Genomic DNA, 16,405 nt, shown 5'->3' with positions numbered 1-16,405 from the left:
CCTGTTTGATGACTACTCGGAGAATAAATGTATATATTGTCAAAAACAATAAATTACTCAGTAACACATAGTTCCTTAATTTTGTATTATTTCACACACACATACACACACACAAATCCAACATTCTCTTAGAGAGAGAGAGAAAGAGAGAGCTTTTGATCAGATGGGATAATCTTTCTGAATAATATAAAGTGTCTCTGTGAATATAACTAAACTTCCCACTTTTTTTTTTTTTTAATAATTATAGCTCTCCCATTTTGTGGCTTTTTTGCACGGCACCCAACTCTCAGGATTGATCACAGGCATTTCCCACTGATAAAATGATGCATATTGGTTGTTTTTTTAGGATTTTGATGGGATAAATGACGCAAGTTCATACGAGGAAGAGAAAGAGAGAGAGAGAGAGCGAATGAGAGAGAGAGAGAGAGAGGGAGAGAGAGAGAGAGAGAGGCATAATAATAATTGATTTAACTGCCCAAAAAGACATTTGTTTGTGTGTTGATGTATACTATAATAAAGAAAGTAAGGCAAAATGAACCACGGTATTCACCTGTGACCTATAAAGATGCTATTCATTCAGTATCAATTTATGACATTTTAAATACAAATGGAATGCATTGTGGTTCCATCCAGATATTGATTTGGTTTATTTTGAATACTATTCAGCCAAGGGGAGCAAAATATAAAGCAGTGCATTACTTAGCCTTTGTGATTGCTGATGAATTCTTTTAAGATCTGTTTTGAGTCTTGAGGCTGTTTTTCATTGGATCTGAGGAAAACATTTTATTGATCATCATGCAGCCACATTTTTTTTTTTTTGTCAATGTTTGGGTCCTCATGGGTGAACTCATTTCACATTGATGAAATCTATAGTCTGTGACAAAAGAAAAACAACAAAACAAAACACATCTTTACACAAAACTATACACGTAAAGTAGTTTCTTCCGCACTCGCGTTTTATTCATTAAAACAGAGAAGGGATGAGAGGATAAGACGAGTGATGGTGCGAGGGTCCTATTCTAACTGGCGAGCACCACTTTGAGAAGGAGGGGGGCACTGTGTGGCTGAACGCGGAGGTATTTGAGTGAGAGAGGAAGGGAGGGAGCGAGGGAGGAGAGGGAGATAAGTTCAGCACCACGGACATTGCACCGGAGCGCCACTATCAGCTGCTCGCTGACGCGCTTCCTCGAAGCATTGGAGCTGGCGTCGTCTTACTCCAGTGTCCTACCCACTCTTTCATCTTTGAGCATCCTTGCAACGTTTTATTGTAGAGTGGAGAGAGAAATAAACGGAGGTAGTCAGTGCAGCGCATTCTCAACCCTCTTCTCCAGTCTTCAAGTACCAAGCGAGCTGGACGGACGGGCAGAGTGGCTCTGCTCTTTCCTCAGAGTGTTTTCCCCCCCCCCCTCTCTCGCTCTTGTCAGCAGCTTCCACGCCGACCGCGAAGATGCACCGTCCTGTAGGAGGACTGATATTGTTATTGCTGGTGGCTTTGTGGATTTTCTGCAGCGTCAACTGCGTGCGTGGAGCGTTGCCAACAACTCGTAAGTTTCTGTTTTCATGTTTGATTTTGTCTGTGCGCGTTGCTGGGGTGAAGGATATTGGAGGATCGTCACAGCCCAGTCGGGTTAGACACAGCATGCAGGGCTTCCCTGCGGAGGTGGCACGGGGGCTTCGAGGTGCTGGAGGGTGGGGTATGGGGGGTAGGATGAGCACTAACACGTGTTAATTTATCTCTGTGGAGTCAGGTTAACAACAGTCTTCCCTTTTGAGACTCTTTTAAGGCATGTTTAGTTCATGCGCTAGATAACTTTTTCCCGGGGGTCCTGTTAGTTTTCTTTTCCTAAATAATTGTAGCATTCATCGCCAGACACAAAAATTACTTTTTTCACTTGACCATGTTCAGATTGGGCTCCAAGATTTTGTTAACATAAATTTTAAAAATCTACACTCTATCAATAAGTAGCCAACCCTCGCAGAGCAAGCTGTTTAAGTAAAAATGATCTTAAAAACAATATTTGCACATGATTTATTTTAATGAAGGCATTTACATGTTTGTTCTAAATCTGATTATGACAAAATCTTGTGAATTGGGAGGCTGAGCACCCATAAATTCATGAATCACAATCTTTCACTAGGTTAGAGTGCATGCATCCTAACATTTACATACATTTTGTAAGAGTTGCATCATTTAACTTTAAGTTTATTGTGCTGTTATTATGCACTTCTAAAGAAATGGACTAAATGAGTTTTAGTGTCAATTCCAAGCCACTCATGATGGCTGAGGTCGAAATGTGAGGGCTTCATAGTGACCGATGTGTTCACTGTATGCCAGCGCTCCCGGGTTCTGGATGAGAGTGTCCCGAGGTACGTGTCAATAATCTTCCCATCTGACACACGTTGTTGGAAAAACGCTTCCAGGAGACATTGGGACATGCCTGTGCATGAGCAGATGAGCAAAGTGATTAAGAATGACAAGGTTTTCCTCCTTTAGAACTCTGGACTCAACATTGACCTTACAGTGATAGGGTTCTCTTTTTTAGGTATTGATCTCTTTTATGGAAATTTGTACTGATCTTGATTGGAATGTCAGGAGCAAGAGGAGTAATTGTCTCATCAGCTTGATGCTCAAAATAAAAACTGTAGCCCTAAGCAGAAGTTGGGATGTTTGTCCTTTCTAAAGGGTTCCAAATGATTTTCTCTGGGGAAGAGACATTGTGTTCAGTTGTTTAGGCTCCACATAGCAAACATGGTGACAAATTTACTCAGTTGGCTGTTTCAACCACACAGTGGGAAATGGAGCCAGAACAATGTCCAACAGGGTGATACAGATCAGCACATGTAGATTTATGCATGATCCACCCCCCCCACCCTTTCTTGATGTGTACATATATTTTTGTGTTAATTTGCATTTACATTTACATGCCAATGCATGTACGCCCCTGCAAATGATTGTGTGTTCAACTGTAAGCCTGGGATTTTTCTCCTACGCATGCAATGCCTTGAGTGCGTGTCAGCTTTAAGATGCATTCCTCTGTCACTTAATTGGCTGCCTCAACAGTATCAATTGCTGCGATCTGTTACGCTCCAGCAAAATAAGATGAACACACACAGAGGGGCTTCTATGGAGTTGGAAGAACACACATGGGTGGGTGGAAAACTTTGAAGACTCTCATGAAACACAAGGTAATGTGTTGTCAGTATACAGGGTACTTTGGTTTCTGTATACAAAGTCTCATTACCTACAGTGATGTCTTTTTAAGGACGCTATAAAATCTGAACAGTTTGTTCATATGTGTGGAAAATTTCATAATTTATGAATGTTAATATTATTGGGTTTTTTTTGCGACTTTTGGTTTGTCTCATTAGGGCTTCCACAGCCAGTCACTCACATGATTTGTTTGACAGTTTTTATAAGAAATGCTTGTGTCCTTGATGGGGGGGAAAAAAAAATCTGACATTGAGTAAGTCCTCCTCACTAGTAATTGGCTTGACTGTATTGGTTTGATATGACGGCGAAACATCATGTGCACCAGAAAGAAATAAAAGCCTTGTTTACAGTTATCTGTCATTGTGTGTTGTTTACATTGTATGAATCAAGAGTGGCGACACGGGGTTACTGGTCATCTTGTTTACCTCACAGTTCTGACGATCTGGTTTTAAATCCTGCTTCGTAATATGTGGACTATGTATGTTCTCCCCGTGTGGCTTTTCTCCGGCTAAATTTTCTAAGTGTGAATTTAATTGAAAATGGTCGTGTGTTTCTATGTGCCCTGCAATTGGTTAGCAAAACCAGTTCAGGGAAAACCCCACCTCCTGCCCGATGACAGATGGGATAGGCTCCAGCACCTCTGCGACTCTTGTGAGGATGACCGGCTAAGAAAATTGATGTATGGCTGGTTGTGTTTGTATGTGCCCTGCAATATGCTGGCGACCATTTTGGAGACTACCCCGCTTTTCACGTCAAAATAGCTGTGGTGGGCTCCAGCACACCCATGACCCTAGTGATAAGCAGTACTGAAAATGAATGTCTGCATGTATCAAATGTAGTAGTGGTATCAGTACTCAGTATTGGTGAGTGAATTCTTATACTGGTATCGGTCTGAAAAAAGTTATATCGAACATCCCTAATTTTTATGTGAAACACTAAAATTAAATCCAGTGATGAGGAGGGTTCGGACTCGCCGTAGAAATCCCTATTCTCATTGGGGGCACATTCCCTTGTGGGCTTCAGTCGGCGGCATGCTTTTCTGACTGTGAACGTTTTGCCACCCACTCCCATCATTCTGCCATTCACCAGTGACAGCCCGTGAGATACTTGGCCCATACCGTACATTCTGATTGACTGGCCAACTGCCATAAATGTGCTCCGGTCACATTATAGCAGTTCATGGTCATACATTGACATATTATGTCATATTAATTGGCAAAGGCAAATCTGGCACTATTAGAGTATGAAAACATGCATATACGAGGGGCATTTTTACTTCAAACAGGCTGCGTGGTGGCTTGGGAATTTGTCTGAAAGTGCCGCTTTCACCAACTACAGTTATATTGATGCTGAGTTAGATTCTGAATTGTTTTTATTTGATGTATTTCATTGTCAGTTGTGAAATCTTTTCATGTGAGTCACCCGCATCCGTGCCACTAATTTGGATGCTTAGCAACGCTGATCAACACCTGGCTCAGTCGGTTTCCTATTGACAGCCTGTCCAAACATGCATTCACCGTTAAGTCCAGTATTCTGATGAAATTATGTTCAGTATAAGGTATTTATTTATTAGAGAAAACAAAAACACATCTCCTTCAAAGTAGCCTGTTCGAGGAGGGGTGCCCATATCTGGCTGGCAACATCCAACGTCTTTATCTGCGATGAGGGCTAATTTTACATTTACAGCGTCGATATATTTTTCAAACGAATTTCCATGGTGGCAGCACGGTGAGGCAGCTGTAAAGCGTTGGCCTCACAGTTCTGAGGTCTCAGGTTCAATCCCGGCCCTGCCTCTGTGGAGTTTGTATGTTCTCCCCGTGGTTACGTAGGTTTTCTCCGGCCACCAAAAACATGCAACAGTAATTGGACACTCTAAATTGGCCCTAGGTGTGACTGGGACTGCGGCTGTTCGTCTCAATGTGCCCTGTGATTACCTCGCAACCAGTTCAGGGTGTACCCTGCCTCCTGCGCATTGACAGCCGGGATAGGCTCCAGCACTCCCACGACCCTTGTGAGGATAAGCGAATAAGAAAATAGATGGATCTCAATGGTAATCATGTCTCAGGGAAACTACCTATTCCACTCCAATTATTGAAGCCTACTTGAAACTTGAATGAGTCACACTTCATGGGCAGTTGTGCATGTTTTCACCCGGTATGCACAGAGGAATGTCAGAAGTCATGTAAGCGGGAGTCAGCACACTTTGACAGGTTGCAAGCCAGCTGCATTCATTTTTTTTCTTTGTTAATTTTTTTTCTCCGAGAAGACGGTAGAATATGGCCCATTGATAGTAAAAAATGACCAGCGAATCACAACCAAATGGTTACTCCCTGTACAATTCCAAAACTAAGACATGTTATTGACCAAATAAAGAAAAATCAAATTTGAATGTTTGAAAACATTTTATAGCCCGTTGTCATGGTCGCACTTTTTTTTGTTGCAGATTTTGTAACACCACCAGAATGTCGCAATTTGGCTGGTGCGTTTTGACCACCCCTTCTTACCAACGTACTTCTTTTCAGTGGGTGTTATCAGTACAATAAAATGTGCAACTCCATGCTGGATGGCTGGTAATGTCAACTTCACTAGCTTTCGTTAATCATCTGCCATGACGTGTTGAATTAATCTGATTCATTTTATGTAACCTGCCATGAACATTTGTGCATCTTCTCGGGCATGGCCTCGGATACAGCCATGGATATGATTATCATTGTTGTGGAGATGGCTACTTACATCCGTGAATAATTGGTTGTACAACTGTGCATATACTGTGCCACCATAAAGTATTCACATCCCTTCACTTTTTCAAAATTTTGCTCTCACAGGTGTATTCCAAAATTGATTTCAGAATAGATAAAGAGGAGGGTGTCATGGGCTTGTCCTTCCTTGACCCAGTCCAGTGAACAGACACACCTACTTGCTTCTTGTTCACGCTCATTCCCGACAACATATATTGCCATGTGTGTGGTCTGGTCCTTCGCCAGATCCTTGTATCTTGATGTCACGTTCCCGCAGTTCCCGCAGTTCCTTGTTCATGTCTTTGATGTACTGAACCCTGCCTCATTGACAACCTTGCCTCTTTTGCCTCAGGATTCTGATAGTGTTGCCTCTTTGGACTGCCTGCCTATGTATTGACCTTGGATCAAATAAATGCGCTCTCCGAAACTTACCTGGTCTCGTGAGTCGTGGATCTTGGGTTCACCCTCGAGTTCTGGTCATGTCAGAGGGAGACGAAGCAGAAGGCTTTCGGTCCAGCTTCCTCCTAAGGCTAAAGAACAATTCACACAGGCCACCGCTTCCAGGCCTGTACCTCACCAGTGCCAGATCCATCACCAACAAAATGGACAATCTGCAACTACAACTTGAGCGTTGAGCTCACAGTTCTGAGAACTAGGATTCAAATCCTGACCCTGCCTGGGTGGAGTTTGCATATTCTCCCCGTGCCTGCATGGATTTTCTCCGGGCACTGCGCTTTCCTCCCACATCTCAACAAAACACGCATTAATTTAAGACTAAATTGCCCCAATGTGTGATTGTGCGTACGACTGTTGTCTGTCTCCATGTGCCCTGTGATTAGCTGGCAAGCATTTCAAGGCCGATGATAGCTGGAATAGGCTCCATTGCTCCCTGTGATCAATGTGAGGATAAGCAGCTTGGAAATTGGATGGAAAGATGGATAAATTCAAGACAATACTCATGAGAGCTAACCAGTTACAATTGTTGTAAATCCTCAGTCTTTTCATTGAAAAGGCCTCCACTTCTATTGATTCTAATCCCTTTGCAAGAATATTTTTGTAAAGTTGCCATCTTGTGGAGTAAAACATGTGCCTTCAAGTCGGTGTGCAAGCTGCACCGTGGGTGGCTAAATGGGATGCCCCCAGCGCCTGTCTGATATAGAATCAGATTAGCCTTTTCTCATCCCATTAAGCATACCAGGCCATTTGACAAAGACATCAATCTGTGTGTTCCTCCAGGGCAACTTTTCTTCTGTAATATTCATTTTAGACGCAGTCAAAGTAAATTAGATTATTTAGTGGCGTCCTGTTGCCCATTTTAGTTTAAAGCGATTTTTGTTTTCATTTGACAGGCCTGTGTCTATAGGCATTGCTTCGTCATCTGTGAGAGCCATTGGTGGTATCATTTTGTAAAGTATACAATTTTACACCTGAGTGCAGTTCAATGTTTCGTCTGTATATGCACACGCAGTCTAATGGATCCCATTAGGAGGCAGAGGATTAGGACTGGTATCTGTATAGTTTGTGTCAGATTAGATCAGCCCAATACATGGTGTTTAGCTGCTATTGGGTTCCATGTCTGTGCGTGTCAGCACCCACATGATGTTTAGCTGCAAGTTTGTTTATATCATTAGATTTAACTTGTCAAGTTGTTGATTCCGGCGGTACGGTGGCACAGCTGGTAAAGTCTTGGCCTCATAGTTCTGAGGTCCTGGGTTCAATCCCAGAACCACCTGTGTGGAGTTTGTATGTTCTCCCCATGGCTGCATGGGTTTCCTCCTGGCACTCCAGTTTCCTCCCACATTCCAAAAACATGCAACATTAATTAGACACTCAAAATTGCCCCTAGGTTTGTTTATAAGCATGTCTGTTTGTCTCAATGTGCCCTGCGATTGGCTGGCAACCAGTACAGGGTGTACCGTGCCTCCTGCCCATTGACAGCTGGGATAGGCTCCAGCACTCCCCGTGACCCTCGTGAAGTGGCGAAGAAAATGGATGGATGGATGGAAGTTGTTGATTCCAGTTTATATTATATGCTGTACATACATACTAGGTTCCAGCTCTTGCTTTGTTCACCTGCTCCCAAACTATCACCTGCAGGTGATGATTTCTTTCTCTTCTCCTGCTGCCCTTTATCTACCGATCACTTCTGATTCATATCCTGCCAGCAAAGTACAGTAATCCCAACTTTGCTCCCTTGAGCGGCATTATCATCTAACCCTGATGACCTCATTCATCTTTAGTCTTCACAATAGGTCCCCTCATCCTCCCTTGCCCTGATTACACAGTCCATCCTTGCCTCTTTTCAAAAAAGTGATAGGAACACCCTGCTTTTTTGTTCATTTGCACTTACAAAATGTGTGTGTGTGTGTGTGTGTGTGTGTGTGTGTGCGCGGGCATGGACCACAGCCACACTGACACGACAATGCTGCATTCTCTTTTAGTCTCTCACGGCTTTTAAATTTACCATGCTCCGCCTATCATCATATGAATATTTTACCCCATAAAAACTTTTGAATGCTCCTTCAGGGACAAAAATACTTATATGTTCCTGCTTTGGAATAAGCAACCCGTTGTCATTTCACAAAGAAATGCAGTTGCTTTATTTAACTAGAGACTATGATTAATATATATGAAGTTGACTTTGAAACAATATAAAGATGATCTCTTAAGTTGGTGACTCCTTTTAGAAGAGGGCGAAAATTATGATCCTGTCATTTAGTGTCATTCAAATTTCGAACAAATAAAATAACCATCAAAACGTAATACCACTCGCAGGACCATTTCATCTTTAAAGTGTTTGTTAAAGTGGTGACATTCTGCCTTGAGACTGCCTAAACCTATTTTCTGATGAATAGACAAAGTTGGACAATTTTGAGTTCAACTAAAAATGGATGAATATTGTATATCACAAAACTTGGAGGCCAAATAATCACCTCACATTAGCCAATATTGTGAGACAGCAAGTATCTCCTGGACTAATTCCACAAATGTACTTGTCTTTTCTTTTTCTTTTTTTTTATGCCACCACAAAATCTGTCTGATCAGTGCAATACAATACAATATAATCACTTGAAATACAGTTTTGATAATATACACAAATTTATTAAGCAGCTACCCATGTTGAAGCATACTGTGCAATATAAGCTCTTATGCTAGCTGCTAACAGAGCGACATTATCTCTAAGAAAAATTATAAAACATTGCTGTTGAAAGGTTTGCCACTTGTTTGACCATGAGAGCTGCAGTCAAGTAATATATTTTGTAATCTATAATAACACTACAATAGCAGACACAACACATTGAGACTAGACTTTTATGTATTTGCACCAAAATGAATGCTACTGTGAGGCTAGCTGTATTTCATTGTGAGGAAAAAGGCCACATTGATTTCAACAGACTGAAAGGTGTTGTATTCACTAGACAATATCTGCTGTTCTGTATACAAACAAAAGTGGACCCCATGCATTTCCTTCTTTCTTTATTTTTTTATACTTAGACAATACACAGGTGCAACATGCAATGTATGCAACGTGGCCAGGACTGAATGTTTTAATGTCACTCATATATAATATTCAATAATCACTTTATGAATAAGTGTCAGCTTTATTGGCCAAGTATGTACAGGACACAAGGAATTTTGGTTGCTGCAAGAAAGAAAGAAAAGAAACATTTGTTGCGAGAAAATAATCAAGACAGACTGCTCAAGCTGCTGCGCTGAGAACATGAGCAATCTCTATCGCGATTATCTAATACTCAAATCCCCCATGGTGATGTGTATTTTTATTCAACATGTAGCTTCTATTTTCTCTGTTGTACTTTAAAGGCTTAATGCATTCATCCATTCATCCTCCCACTTGTCCTCATTCAGGTGGGTAGGAGCCTATCCCCACTAATACTGGTCACCAGTCAATCACAGGATAATAATTTGTAAGGTTGCCGATGTTATTTTATTATCATTATTCATCGTCGTTCTGACCATTTTCTCCAACTCAATCAGTGTAAAGTGAAGAAGGACTTGCTTCACAGCAGAGAGCTTTAGCCACACGATGGCCAGGATTACTTTTACATACACTTGAACTGTATCCAATGCTTGCTGAGCAGTTAATAGAGTTGTCTCATGTCCAGCGATGAAACAAGATTCGCTCATATAACGATGAAAACATCATCCCTCGACACTCCTTCCCACACTCGATAACACTGCCAATTTCATCTTGGAAGCTTCCTGATCATGACTGTGACCGGTGAACTGCTCTACCGGGTTGCCATTGGCCACCCATGTATGTTGAAACTCCATTCTGCGTGGCATTTAAATGCTTTGCAAAGTAATACAATCAATGGATTATCATTAACGTCAATTGTTATTGATGACGAATTAACATGGTTACATTTCACAATTTTTCAATGAGAGTGGCATGTTAGCGCTAAGACTCACTAAACAGCTAATGGCTCTTGGCCAGAGGGATGCAACCCTTACTGCAACCCTTGTTTGCATTAGTCAATGTAAATAGCTTTGACCTTTGGGTAACTTTCACCCAACTGATTAAAAACTAATTAAAACTGCACAATGAATGTAACTTTATTTGAAGGTGTTACGATGAGGTTAAGACAGACTATTGATGCTCTTGACTTAAACTACAATTTGACAAAATGATTCATACAGATTCTCTCAGTACATGCTAAGCCAATGTTCTAAATTTATATTTAATTAGAATACTTTATCGTTTGGGCCAGGCACGTTGGTGCAACTGCTTGGAGCATTGGCCTCACAGTTCTGAGGTCCGAGGTCCAAATTCCAGCCCCCACTGTGTGGAGTTCGCATGTTCTCCCCGTGCCTGTGTGGGTTTTCTCTGGGCTCTCCAGTTTCCTCCCACATCCCAAAAACATCAATTCATTGGAGATTCTAAATTGCCCCGAGGTGTGATTTTGAGTGCGACTGTTACTTGTCTCTTTGTACCCTGCGATTGGCTGGCAACCAGTTCAGGGTGTTGCCTTACTTCTGCCCGATAATACCTAGGATAAGCTCCAGCACTCCCGTGACCCTTGTGAGGTTAAGCGGCTCAGAAAATGGATGGATGGATGGACTTTATCACATGTTACAAGCATCCTTTAGAAAGATGCAAAAGATTGTTTCATCCAAATTAGCCAATAAGACCATGATTATGCATCTTCTTCTTATTTTCCTTTCGGGTTGTCCCGTTAGGGATCACCACAGCGTGTCATCTTTTCTACCTCCAGTTCTGCTTCCTGTTGTTTCTTCAGTGCCACCGTCTCTCATCCGTACATCATGGCCGGCCTCACCACTGTTTTGTAAACATTGCCCTTCATCCTAGCAGAGACTCTTCTGCCACATAACACACCAGACACCTTTCGCCAGCTGTTCCAACCTGCTTGGACCCGTTTCTTCACTTCCTTACCACACTCACCATTGCTCTGGATTGTTAACCCTAAATATTTTAAGTCGTCCACCCTCGCTATCTCTTCTCCCTGTAGCCTCACTCTTCCCCCTCCACTTTTCTCATTCACGCACATATATTCTGTTTTACTTCGGCTAATCTTCATTCCTCTCCTTTCCAGTGCATGTCTCCATCTTTCTAATTGTTCGTCTGCATGCTCCCTGCTTTCACTGCATATCACAATATCATCTGCGAACATCATGGTCCAAGGGGATTCCAGTCAAACCTCATCTGTCAGCCTATCCATTACCACTGCAAACAGGAAGGGGCTCAGAGCTGATCCCTGATGCAGTCCCACCTCCACCTTAAATTTTTCTGTCACACCTAAGGCACACCTCACCATTGTTCTGCTGCCATCATACATGTCCTGTACTATTTTAACATACTTCTCTGCCACACCAGACTTACGCATGCAGTACCACAGTTCCTCTCTTGGTACTTTGTCATAGGCTTTCTCTAGTTCCACGAAGACACAATGTAGCTCCTTCTGACCTTCTCTGTACTTTTCCACTAGCATCCTCAAGGCAAATAATGCATCTGTGGTACTCTTTCGAGGCATGAAACCATACTGTTCCTCGCAGATACTTCTGTCCTGAGTCTAGCCTCCACAACTCTTTCCCATAACTTCATTGTGTGGCTCATCAACTTTATTCCTCTATAATTCCCACAGCTCTGAACATCACCTTTGTTCTTAAAAATGGGATTATTTAATTATTCTGTTGAATAAATTGGTCAAAAACTCCCCAGCCATCTCTCCACATTGCTTCCATACATCCACCGGTATGTCATCAGGACCAACTGCCTTTCCATTTTTCATCCTTTGTAGTGCCTTTCTGACTTCCCCCTTACTAATCATTGCTACTTCCTGGTCCTTCACACTTGCCTCTTCAAATCTTCCTTCTCTCTCATTTTCTTCATTCATCAACTTCTCAACGTATTCTTTCCATCTATTCAGCACACTACTGGCACCAGTCAACACATTTCCATCCCTATCCTTAATCACCCTTACCTGCTGCACATCCTTCCCATCTCTATCTCTCTGTCTGGCCAACCTGTAGAGATCCTTTTCTCCTTCTCGTGTGTCCAACCTGGTGTACATGTCTTCATATGCCTCTTGTTTAGCCTTTGCCACCTCTACCTTTGCCCTACGTCGCATCTCGATGTACTCCTTTCGCCTCTCCTCAGTCCTCTCAGTATCCCACTTCTTCTTCGCTAATCTCTTTCCTTGTATGACTCCCTGTATTTTGGGGTTCCACCAACAAGTCTCCTTCTCTAGTTTCCTACCAAAAGACACACCGAGTACTCTCCTGCCTGTCTCTCTGATTACCTTGACTGTCGTTGTCCAGTCTTCCGGGAGCTTCTGCTGTCCATCGAGAGCCTGTTTTACCTCTTTCCGAAAGGCCGCACAACATTCTTCCGTTCTCAGCTTCCACCACATCGTTCTCTGCTCTACCTTTGTCTTCTTAATCTTCCTACTCACCACCAGAGTCATCCTACACACTACCATCCTATGCTGCCAAGCTACACTCTCCCCTACCACTACTTTACAGTCAATAACCTCCTTCAGATTACATCGTCTGTACACAATATAATCCACCTGCGTGCTTCTACCTCCGCTCTTGTAGGTCACTATACGTTCTTCCCTCTTCTGGAAATAAGTGTTCACTACAGCCATCTCCATCCTTTTTGCAAAGTCCATCACCATCTGTCCCTCAAAGTTTTTTTTCCTGTATGCCGTACTTACCCATAACTTCTTCATCGCCCCTGTTTCCTTTACCAATTTGTCCATTACAATCTGCACCAATCACAAGTCTCTCGCTGTCTGGGATGCTAAGAACTACTTCATCTAGTTCCTTACAGAATTTCTCTTTGAACTCCAGGTCACATCCTACCTGTGTGGCATAGCCGCTAACCACATTATACATAACACCCTCAATTTCAAATTTTAGTCTCATCACTCTATCTGATACTCTTTTCACCTCCAAGACGTTCTTAGCCAGCTCTTCCTTTAAAATAGCCCCTACTCCATTTCTCTTCCCATCTACTCTGTGGTAAAATAATTTAAACCCTGCTCCTAAACGTCTAGCCTTACTACCTTTCCACCTGCTCTCTTGGATGCACAGTATATCAAGCTTTCTCCTAATCATCATGTCAACCAACTCCTGAGCTTTTCCTGTCGTAGTCCCAACATTCAAAGACCCTATACTCAGTTGTAGGCTCTGTGCATGCCTCTTTTTCTTCTGACGGCGGATCTGGTTTCCTAATCTTCTGTGTCTTCGACCCACAGTAGCTGAATTTCCACCGACGCCCTGCAGGATAGCAGTGCCGGGAGCGGGCGTTGTTAACCCGGGCCACGGCCGATCCGGTACAAGATTCATTAGATGAACGCTCATATTTGTTTGGCACAGTTTTTACGCCGGATGCCCTTCCTGACGCAACCCTCTGCATTTATCCAGGCTTGGGACCAGCGTACAGATTGCACTGGTTGTGCCCCCATAGGGCTGCATTCCATGATTATGCATCTATACAATTAAAATTAATGAAAGGATGAATATTATTCTTTGATATTGCCAAAGCAACTTTTTTCAGTCTTTTGCCACTTTCCCGTGCTATATCCTGCCAGACTTGAACTTAAAATTCAGCCAGGGTATGAATAATTTGGACCTTTGCTGCATGTGGAAATCTCTCTGTGCCTTTTCAAGCACCCTGGTTCGCTATACTTTATAATTTATTTCAGTTTTAGTGATTACTTGTTGTGTGCATGGACGTTATAAAAATATGTTTAACTTTAAATGATCTTATTAGTTATTTATTGCTCATATAAAATCTGCATATATTATTGGGTTCTCGTTCTAGTTTGGCAAATAGAAGTGGCATTCAGCAGCGGTGGTTGTTGAATTATATATATACACCGTTGCAAGGAGTTGTCAACAGAGAAGAAAAGCGTATTCATCTGCCTCTTTGAGTTTAACCTATATTCTATAACATTAACCCTTTTGAGAGGCACTACGAATCGGATTACAAATTAAAAGCCAGGGCACAACATCTGTTCAACTCTCACTGTTTTAATTCCTCTCTCCCTGTTCAGAGCCAACCCTAGATTTTACAGCCTTAGTGTGCAACTTTGGATTGTAAGAGTCTTCAAACATGGTTTCCAGTGAGAGTTGCGGAAACATGGCCAACAATCCTGGGTGCGGCTTCAAAAAGTTTCCATACTTACGTGCGTGAGTGTGTGTGTGTGTGTATACACTTTATGCAGCACATCACTTGTCACTCTTACTTTACTAAATGGACATTTCTTTTTGTACTGAGGTCTTTACTGATCTACACAAGAAAAATGCTGGGATAAACTTTCACCCCATTACTCTGTCTGTTTGTGTGTGAGATACAGGAGGGTTTGCGTGAAAATGGGAGAATATGTCATATGCACTTTAGTTTTGAGTATGAGTATTGGCTGTATTGTTTGATTATCTTGCCTGGGATATGTGAAAAAGTCACATTTTCTCCTTAAATGTGTGTTGCTTTGTGTGTTGGTGCATGAAAAAAACTGGATGAAATGTCTCATTATCAGTGTGTCAGACAGCCTCGGTTTCTAAACTAGCAGGATTTTTGTGCGAGTGGTAATGCAGAAATACAGCAAGGACTGTTTGTGTATCTCTCACACAGCAGATATACCTGCATTGGCTTTAGCACAATTTTGAATCTGTATAACTGGGTGCCACAGGGAAAATAAAAATGGTGAGATGCTTGAGCTTGAATGTGCCACTCTGTCCGTCTCTATATATTGCAAAGACTGTGTGTGTGTGTTTGTATGAATGTGTATGTGTGTGTGTGTGTGTGTGTGGTGTGTGTGTACACGTGTGGCTCAAAATTGCTTTTGCTCAGTGCACTAAGCAAAAGCCTTGACATGTATTTGGTGTGGTCCATAAAGCTCTGTTTCATGAGACTGTGGCTCAGTCAGACACGGGTCAATGCTTCCACTTTTATACTTTCCTTCCACGTGCTACCTCTCAACATTTTACTCGATGTTGTTTTAATTCAGTGCCTTCTCTGTCCAACCCTCCCTTCCTTATTCCCCATTTGTCTTTACCATACGTATGAACTTCATGCTGCTCTCCCTGCTGCCCCATTTCTCTCCTTCATGTCACCTAAGGATTTATTCACTCAGTTTAGCGCTTAATTTTCCCTTGTTCAACCCCCCCACTCCCACACATACATGTTCTCACTATGTTTAACTACCTCTGTTGAATTTCTTAATCTGGTAATATTAGTTTAGAGTAAATGTATGAATAAACTGTAAAATAGGACACACTCGCAATTTCTAACCAGAAACTTGAGTTTTACCATTTAAATTTTAAGTGCGGGTTCATTATTTTAATTTGTATTTCATATACTACAATTTTCTGCCTTCCAATTGCTTAAACCCCTATCACTTTCTCTTCCTGTGACTGGTGTATCTTTAATTTTCCTCTACAGTCTGCAATAATCCTGGTTAATCTCGACCTTTTGGGGGAAGAGGTGAAACAATTAATTAGTACATGCTGTGTGACTTGATTAACAATAAGATCAATTTACAGCCTCTGGAATGAGCACAGAAAAAATACTAAAGGCATCTGCGCTTCCACCCAGTCAGGTCAATCCTTTCGCGGCACAGTTGATTAATTTGAAATTGAATTAATTCCTAATTAAAGTGATGGTTAATCTGTGTTAGGCAGTGTAATGTGTGGTATGCTTGACATTTCCAAATCATGAGTCCAAGTTTGCTTCAATATTGCTGCTTAATAAATTCCCATCCTGTCTGCTGGCATCAGAGATGAAATGATGACAGCCAACATGCCGAAGATTACAGCACGGCTGATCAAAGATCCGTTTCAGATCTTTAATCTGTCTGCGACAAGCAGTCACTTGCGCGTGCACATGGGCACACAGGCACACACGCACACGTGCAGAAGGGAAACATCAAATCAGATTTTATAGATTCATCTGGTCAGTCAGCATCCTTGC

General features: G+C 42.1%; 1 protein-coding gene across 1 annotated transcript in view; it reads left to right on the top strand.

The window, feature by feature from the left end:
- Positions 1 to 532: 532 nt before the first annotated feature.
- The window catches only part of cntnap2a (contactin associated protein 2a), a 476,610-nt gene continuing 460,737 nt past the window's right edge, over positions 533 to 16,405 (top strand). Inside the window, exons 1-2 of the mRNA XM_061805953.1 lie at positions 533 to 542; positions 1,332 to 1,544. Coding sequence (XP_061661937.1) covers positions 533 to 542; positions 1,332 to 1,544 — 223 coding nt within the window. The remainder of the gene's footprint in view (positions 543 to 1,331; positions 1,545 to 16,405) is intronic.

The sequence above is a fragment of the Syngnathoides biaculeatus genome, chromosome 19 (assembly GCF_019802595.1).
Source record: "Syngnathoides biaculeatus isolate LvHL_M chromosome 19, ASM1980259v1, whole genome shotgun sequence".
Lineage (NCBI taxonomy): Eukaryota > Metazoa > Chordata > Actinopteri > Syngnathiformes > Syngnathidae > Syngnathoides > Syngnathoides biaculeatus.
This window is presented reverse-complemented; position numbering and strand designations above follow the sequence as displayed.